At 30.8% G+C, this 9,339-nt stretch overlaps 2 protein-coding genes across 2 annotated transcripts; one reads left to right on the top strand and one right to left on the bottom strand.

Moving 5' to 3' along the window:
- Positions 1 to 936: 936 nt before the first annotated feature.
- Positions 937 to 2,537, bottom strand: LOC119610169. Its single transcript, XM_037965295.1, has 2 exons — positions 1,182 to 2,537; positions 937 to 1,102 (listed from the first exon to the last, which is right to left on the bottom strand). The coding sequence occupies exon 1, from the start codon at positions 2,429 to 2,431 to the stop codon at positions 1,190 to 1,192; it is 1,242 nt and encodes a 413-aa protein (XP_037821223.1). The 5' UTR covers positions 2,432 to 2,537; the 3' UTR covers positions 937 to 1,102; positions 1,182 to 1,189.
- Positions 2,538 to 3,121: 584 nt separating this feature from the next.
- Positions 3,122 to 5,700, top strand: LOC119610166. The gene is made up of 3 exons (XM_037965293.1): positions 3,122 to 3,454; positions 4,805 to 5,482; positions 5,683 to 5,700. The coding sequence occupies exons 1-3, from the start codon at positions 3,122 to 3,124 to the stop codon at positions 5,698 to 5,700; spliced, it is 1,029 nt and encodes a 342-aa protein (XP_037821221.1).
- Positions 5,701 to 9,339: the final 3,639 nt, after the last annotated feature.

The following is a 9,339-nucleotide window of genomic DNA, read 5'->3' as shown; positions in this document are numbered from 1 at the left end:
AAACCCCCCTTCAAAAAATGTCTTAAACGTCTAAAATTGACTTGTAACCATTTGTATCGCAATGAAACTCAACATAATTAACTATTATTTAACAATATATCCTTTTCTCAAATTTAATGAGGATCGGCCCTTGTTTGACCTATACTCCTATATAAAGCCTCATTTAGAAAATTTGTTTTTTATCAATAAATTGCTTAAATACTTTGGAATTAAGGTAAAATTCAACATAAAAGTTTCTTTGTGAAAAATTAAAATTTTTAAAATATACTCATGGTGTATGGTATTATATGGTCGGCCATGCCCGACTATACTTTCCTACTTGTTTTAATTCGAAAATTATTAAAATTTTTCTTTAAGTTGAAATTTTTAAAAAAATTTCCATTAGAATTAATACAGTGTAACATGAAATAATGTAACCATTACAATCTCTACTATGTAAAAAAAATCCTATCTCCCAGTTTTGCACTTTTTTATGGGGTCCCCCAAAGATTTGGGGTCTTGGTGTTTTCGGAATTTTGATTTACGCTCGAGGCAAAGTTGTAGTTCTTGTCATAAAGAACAAAAATTGTAAATCAAAAAAACTTCATCTTCCAGATCAAAATCACAAATGATTTTAAAAAATTAGGCGTATACTTAATATTTGTAAAATCAATAAATCCTTAACACGTATACGTACAGGTGGAAGACGGGGTGTTTTTTTTTTTTTTTGGTATTTGGTCACGTAGTAGTGTGTAATTAAACCTATGTTTGTTTTTAATCATCAAGAGAGAGAAATTTATCAATTTTTTTTATAAAAAATTTTATCGAATTTTTTTTTTAATTTTTTTTAAAATGTTTTCTTAAAAAAATAATTTTTATTAAAATTTTTCTACGAAAAATTAATTTTATTCAAATTTTTTTATAAATACAAAAATTTTTTGTTAGTTTATTTGTTCTCTAGACCTTTTGGTTGTTTTCAGAAATGTTGGGTTTGTTCGGCTTGAGGTCTTTTCATTAAATAAATATTAAAAATTAAAAACTCTTTTTTGTTCTTAGTTTAATTAATATTTATTGTGGTTTCCAATATTTCGACCAACTTCGTTGGTCATCTTCAGGGAAAGTTCTACAAATAATACATAAAGTACAATAACAAATAATAACAAAACAAATATAATATAAACAATAACAAATAATTTCCTTACATTTAATTTTAATGCAGTGTCGTCTGTTGTTTATGTTTTGATCTTCTATGACTGACTGTTTTGATTTTATTCTTTTGTTTATTGTTTCTGTATTTATTTATTGTATGTCGATAAATGTGAGCGCAGTTGTCAGTATCTGTTTTGTAATTTATTCTCTTTTCTGTTGGTGTATTTATAATGTGGAGCATCTCTTGTAAGTAACGTTTTGTGTGATTGTTCTCTCCAGCTAATATTCTCACTTTTTCAAAGTCTGGTTGGTGTCCAGTTATTGCACAGTGGGCAGCGAGGGCTGTTTTTTGATTTAATGGTTTGTCAAGTGTTCTTAAATCTGATTTGTGCGATGATAATCTTGTCCTCAGTTTTGTTTTCGTTGTACCAACATATACCTTTTGGCATATGTTGGTTTCGTCACCATTACATTTAATTTCATACACTAGATTGGATTTATCTAGTTTATCTAATTTGGACTTCATGTTATTAAATAATTTATATGTTGTATTATTCGTCTTCATTGCCAGTGTATATTTTTCTTTGTCATATATGTCCGAATGTTTTATTCTCTCGGATAGTCCTGAGATATATTCCACTGATTGGTATATTTTCCTCGATGGTTCGCTCTTTTCCCTATTCTCCTTATTTAAAACGTTGTCTATCAAATGGTTTATCGTCTTGTATGGGAAGTCGTTTTTGAGTAAAATATTCTTAATTTTACTAAGGTTATTCTTATGAAATTCCGTGTTGCTGGTGTCCAATACTCTTGTGATGAAATTTGTCGCAGTATTCATAATTATTCTCTTAGGATGTTTTGAATAGAAATTGATAAGCCTTCCCGACGCCATCGGTTTTTGATACCAGTCCAACTTAATCATATTCCCTCTTCTAATAATTATTGAATCCAAATACGGTAATCTGTTGTCTATTTCCTTCTCCAACGTAAATTGTATACGTCTATGAAAGGCATTTAGGGTTCTCAAAGTAATTTCCACTTGATCTTTTTTCAAAATTCCGAATAGGTCGTCCACATATTTCGTCATTAATCTTGGTTTGTTTTCCAATTGATCAAGGGTTGTTTCCAATAGTTCCTCCATGACTATATCGGCAATTATTGGGGAAATTGGGGATCCCATAGGCATGCCCTTGTTTTGTTCATAAAAGTTGTCCTTAAACTTAAAATATCTGCAATCTTTTATACAAAACGTCAATATATCCATAAATAATTCTCTAGGTATTTTCGTATGTTCTTCTAACATATGCCATTTTCTGTCTATAGTCTTGATTGCCAGGTTTATTGGAATACTGGGAAATAAAGAGACTACGTCGAATGATACCAGTATCTCATCATCCTCTATGCGTGTGTTGTCAATTCTATTCTTAAATTCCCTTGCGTCTCTTACGTTATAAATAGAATCATCATTGTGGAAAAATTATACAAGCTTAATGTTATAAATTTACTTGACAAAAACAAATTGACAACAAGGATTGCTATAGCCCCAAGGATATATGGTCTCCCAAAGATCCATAAGAAGGATATGCCATTACGTCCTATCTGCTCATCGATCAACTCACCTTCATACAATCTGAGTAAATATATAATTGACATTTTAAGAAAATTGACAAATGATTCTATTTATAACGTAAGAGACGCAAGGGAATTTAAGAATAGAATTGACAACACACGCATAGAGGATGATGAGATACTGGTATCATTCGACGTAGTCTCTTTATTTCCCAGTATTCCAATAAACCTGGCAATCAAGACTATAGACAGAAAATGGCATATGTTAGAAGAACATACGAAAATACCTAGAGAATTATTTATGGATATATTGACGTTTTGTATAAAAGATTGCAGATATTTTAAGTTTAAGGACAACTTTTATGAACAAAACAAGGGCATGCCTATGGGATCCCCAATTTCCCCAATAATTGCCGATATAGTCATGGAGGAACTATTGGAAACAACCCTTGATCAATTGGAAAACAAACCAAGATTAATGACGAAATATGTGGACGACCTATTCGGAATTTTGAAAAAAGATCAAGTGGAAATTACTTTGAGAACCCTAAATGCCTTTCATAGACGTATACAATTTACGTTGGAGAAGGAAATAGACAACAGATTACCGTATTTGGATTCAATAATTATTAGAAGAGGGAATATGATTAAGTTGGACTGGTATCAAAAACCGATGGCGTCGGGAAGGCTTATCAATTTCTATTCAAAACATCCTAAGAGAATAATTATGAATACTGCGACAAATTTCATCACAAGAGTATTGGACACCAGCAACACGGAATTTCATAAGAATAACCTTAGTAAAATTAAGAATATTTTACTCAAAAACGACTTCCCATACAAGACGATAAACCATTTGATAGACAACGTTTTAAATAAGGAGAATAGGGAAAAGAGCGAACCATCGAGGAAAATATACCAATCAGTGGAATATATCTCAGGACTATCCGAGAGAATAAAACATTCGGACATATATGACAAAGAAAAATATACACTGGCAATGAAGACGAATAATACAACATATAAATTATTTAATAACATGAAGTCCAAATTAGATAAACTAGATAAATCCAATCTAGTGTATGAAATTAAATGTAATGGTGACGAAACCAACATATGCCAAAAGGTATATGTTGGTACAACGAAAACAAAACTGAGGACAAGATTATCATCGCACAAATCAGATTTAAGAACACTTGACAAACCATTAAATCAAAAAACAGCCCTCGCTGCCCACTGTGCAATAACTGGACACCAACCAGACTTTGAAAAAGTGAGAATATTAGCTGGAGAGAACAATCACACAAAACGTTACTTACAAGAGATGCTCCACATTATAAATACACCAACAGAAAAGAGAATAAATTACAAAACAGATACTGACAACTGCGCTCACATTTATCGACATACAATAAATAAATACAGAAACAATAAACAAAAGAATAAAATCAAAACAGTCAGTCATAGAAGATCAAAACATAAACAACAGACGACACTGCATTAAAATTAAATGTAAGGAAATTATTTGTTATTGTTTATATTATATTTGTTTTGTTATTATTTGTTATTGTACTTTATGTATTATTTGTAGAACTTTCCCTGAAGATGACCAACGAAGTTGGTCGAAATATTGGAAACCACAATAAATATTAATTAAACTAAGAACAAAAAAGAGTTTTTAATTTTTAATATTTATTTAATGAAAAGACCTCAAGCCGAACAAACCCAACATTTCTGAAAACAACCAAAAGGTCTAGAGAACAAATAAACTAACAAACAACACGGAAGGCACGCCGTCAACAGCTTAAACATGACGCTGTATAGGAACATCAAACACAAATACGATAAAAATACAAATAATGTGATAAAGACTTTTTCAAAACATAATAAACAATTGGCCAACTTGAGATCATCAACAACTTTCCTTATAAAATGCAGAGAAAATGGACTAATACCTGGATTCATCGCCAAGGCCACGGTTAACATTAACAGAATTTTTATGGAAAATGGTAACTTAACCGAATGTTTGGACAAAACCCTACACAGACATATATATAATTTTCATAATATTATTTTAAGATTATTAATACAACAAAAACACAAACAGATTCATGACAATGAAAGTAGAATCACAAAACTAAGAGGAATTATAGATAATAGGGTGGAAGAACATGACTGTGAGCTATTTATGTTAAGTGAAGAGACAATTTATAATAACGTTAAGGACGATAATGACAAGAGACTTATTGAAAAGTTTGAAACCTTAAGGGAAAATGGAACAGCTAAACTTGATATGAAGCATAACAAAGATTGGTTTGTGAATAGAACAGAGAAAATTATACCAACAAATATTCAATGGCTACTGTCACTTGGTTCCAAGTTTGCTTTGCCCAATACGAGAGAAACATTCCCATTATTCAAATGCATCACCGATGGCGAACAATGCATACAGACGATTGAGGATAAAGAACAGCAAGAGATATCGAGAGCAAAATTTGTTACATTAATTGATGACCACATGAGAAAATCGAAAATGAACGCAAGGGATAAACTGATATTGAATACAGTGGTTCAATGTGAAAAATATTTGGAGGCAAATAATGATATAATTATATTGAACTCAGATAAGGGTAATAAGACGGTGGCAATGACTAAAGACGATTATAATACAAAGATGATGGATATCATCAAGGACATGTGTACATATAGACGCCTTAAAAAAGATCCTACACTTAGTCTTCAGAATAAGAACAACATCCTTGTGGAAAAATTATACAAGCTTAATGTTATAAATTTACTTGACAAAAACAAATTGACAACAAGGATTGCTATAGCCCCAAGGATATATGGTCTCCCAAAGATCCATAAGAAGGATATGCCATTACGTCCTATCTGCTCATCGATCAACTCACCTTCATACAATCTGAGTAAATATATAATTGACATTTTAAGAAAATTGACAAATGATTCTATTTATAACGTAAGAGACGCAAGGGAATTTAAGAATAGAATTGACAACACACGCATAGAGGATGATGAGATACTGGTATCATTCGACGTAGTCTCTTTATTTCCCAGTATTCCAATAAACCTGGCAATCAAGACTATAGACAGAAAATGGCATATGTTAGAAGAACATACGAAAATACCTAGAGAATTATTTATGGATATATTGACGTTTTGTATAAAAGATTGCAGATATTTTAAGTTTAAGGACAACTTTTATGAACAAAACAAGGGCATGCCTATGGGATCCCCAATTTCCCCAATAATTGCCGATATAGTCATGGAGGAACTATTGGAAACAACCCTTGATCAATTGGAAAACAAACCAAGATTAATGACGAAATATGTGGACGACAAATTTCATCACAAGAGTATTGGACACCAGCAACACGGAATTTCATAAGAATAACCTTAGTAAAATTAAGAATATTTTACTCAAAAACGACTTCCCATACAAGACGATAAACCATTTGATAGACAACGTTTTAAATAAGGAGAATAGGGAAAAGAGCGAACCATCGAGGAAAATATACCAATCAGTGGAATATATCTCAGGACTATCCGAGAGAATAAAACATTCGGACATATATGACAAAGAAAAATATACACTGGCAATGAAGACGAATAATACAACATATAAATTATTTAATAACATGAAGTCCAAATTAGATAAACTAGATAAATCCAATCTAGTGTATGAAATTAAATGTAATGGTGACGAAACCAACATATGCCAAAAGGTATATGTTGGTACAACGAAAACAAAACTGAGGACAAGATTATCATCGCACAAATCAGATTTAAGAACACTTGACAAACCATTAAATCAAAAAACAGCCCTCGCTGCCCACTGTGCAATAACTGGACACCAACCAGACTTTGAAAAAGTGAGAATATTAGCTGGAGAGAACAATCACACAAAACGTTACTTACAAGAGATGCTCCACATTATAAATACACCAACAGAAAAGAGAATAAATTACAAAACAGATACTGACAACTGCGCTCACATTTATCGACATACAATAAATAAATACAGAAACAATAAACAAAAGAATAAAATCAAAACAGTCAGTCATAGAAGATCAAAACATAAACAACAGACGACACTGCATTAAAATTAAATGTAAGGAAATTATTTGTTATTGTTTATATTATATTTGTTTTGTTATTATTTGTTATTGTACTTTATGTATTATTTGTAGAACTTTCCCTGAAGATGACCAACGAAGTTGGTCGAAATATTGGAAACCACAATAAATATTAATTAAACTAAGAACAAAAAAGAGTTTTTAATTTTTAATATTTATTTAATGAAAAGACCTCAAGCCGAACAAACCCAACATTTCTGAAAAAAATTTTTTTATTTATATTCTATGAAAAACAAATTATAAAAAATTTGCAGATATCCCAGCAAAAACTGATTTACACATAAGTCACCAACGCCATTTTGCGTTATAACTTTTCCATGTAAGTTTTTGCTGGGGTTTTAAGTAGAAACCAAAATTTACATACTACATATGTATGTATTTTAATAATAATAGTGGCTTTGATAAAAGTTTTTTTTAACTAACAAATACATGTTTAATTGTTTAATTTTCTGTAAAAAACCAAATTTTCAGAATTAAAATGTTTACACTAAAATATTGGTAAATACCTTATTTAACATTAATCTTTCATTTCAAATAACAAACATTTTTTTCAGAAATCATAAAGTTGGGAAATGTAAATAAATTAATAAGGCTGCCCCAAAATGGATGTTGCTAATGTTGCCGAAATAAAATGAAAACTTAGTTCATTCTAAATTACTATTTCTTAAAATGTTTGTCTCTTTTGAATGAATGAAAAGGACATTTTTTGAGTTTTTATACCCACCATCAAAAGAGATGGGGGTATATTGTTTTTGTCATTCCGTTTATAACATATAGAAATATTGGTCATAGACCCACAAAAGTATAATATATTCTGGGTTGTTATTAAATTCTAAGACGATCTAGCCATGTCCGTCTGTCTGTTGAAATCATCGTGTTTACACCAATATTTTGGGGTAAACATGGAAGAAGCTAGACAGTTGAAATTTTGCACAAATTTTCTCTATTGATAAGGATTGGTATTGAAAATGGGCAATATCGGTCCACATTTTCAGATAGCCCCCATACATGTGGACTCCCGAAAAATAGCTTTAACGGTCATAACTGTTTGAAAAGTACGAGTATAGCAATGAAATTCGTTATAAATAAGTTTTATATGATCCAAAATCTCTCTACCAAATTCTATGATGATCGGTCCATAATTGAGCCTACCCCCCATATAAGGTCTCCTTCAAAAAATGACTATAACGCTCATTACTGGCTTAAAAATACACTTAAAGTGATGAAATTCGACACACATATCGAGCCAAAATCTTCGTACTATTTTTTTTTTTTTTTTTTTTTGAGGATCGTCCTATAAATTACCCTACCCCTCATATAAGGTCCCCTTCTGAAAATTACTTTAACGCTCTTTACTGGCTAAAAAGTACGAGTATAACGATAAAGTTTTATATAAGTAAGTTCCTCCCGAGTCAAAATCTTTTTAACAAATTTTATGTGAATCGGTCCATAATTGATCCTAACCCATATAAGGTCCCCTTCAGAAAATTACTTTAAAGCTCATTACTGGCTGAAAAATATGCGTAAAGTTATAAAATTCGACACTCATAAGTTATATACGAGCCAAAATCTCTCTTCCAAATTTAATAAAGATCGGTCCATTATTGACCCTATCGCCCATACAAGATCACCTTCCGAAAATGACTTTAGGGCTCACTACTGCCAAAATCTCTCTACCAAAGTTTATGTGGATCGTTCATAATTGAACATACCCCCATATAAGGTCCCCTTCAGAAAAATACTTTAACGCTCATTACTTCCTTAAAAATACGAGGTCCCCTTCTAAAAGTTACTTAAACGATCATTTCTGGCTTAAAAGAGAAAATAAACTTTTATACGAACGTTAATCTTATTTTTGGAAATTTGTACATTTAGGGGTAAAAAAGGAAAAAACGGGTAAAACTGATTTTCTTAATTATCATACACAATATTAGTGATACAGGAAAAATTTTAAATGCACCTACATCTACTCTTAAAATGAACAGATTGGTGTTTGGTACATTTTTGAAATTCGTACTTTTGAGGGGTGAAAATTTTTGGTACTTTTTTTAGCACAATAAGAAAACATTTTCGACTTATTGACGTATACCTATTAAATTATGTACTAATTCTGTAATATTTATTGAAACAAAATATTTGCCATTTCACTGGGGAAAAAGTGTCAAAAAGGTGAAAATGGGAAATTTTATTTATACAATTTGAGCTAATTTTTACAAAATTTGAAAAATAGTAATATTATTTTGGAATTCGGGTATTAAGGTCTATATAGGACTAAATTTGGATAAATTGTTTGGTACTTTTTAAAACCACAATTTTTCTGGAACAAATGAATGCAGATTTGAATCGCTTTAGTCCGATCTGTGATATATAGACTTAAACGCGGAATACTTCTTAAGCTTAATTTTCTAAAAAGTGTATTCCTAGGCGAAATGGGGAAAATGGTAATCATTATTATTAAACATAGACGATCCTTATGGAATAAGAT

The sequence above is a fragment of the Lucilia sericata genome, unplaced genomic scaffold (assembly GCF_015586225.1).
Source record: "Lucilia sericata isolate MDLA Ls3-8-SP2 unplaced genomic scaffold, ASM1558622v1 Contig001131F_arrow, whole genome shotgun sequence".
NCBI lineage: Eukaryota > Metazoa > Arthropoda > Insecta > Diptera > Calliphoridae > Lucilia > Lucilia sericata.
Note: the sequence above shows the minus strand (reverse complement) of the source record. Positions and strands in the feature narration are given on the sequence as shown.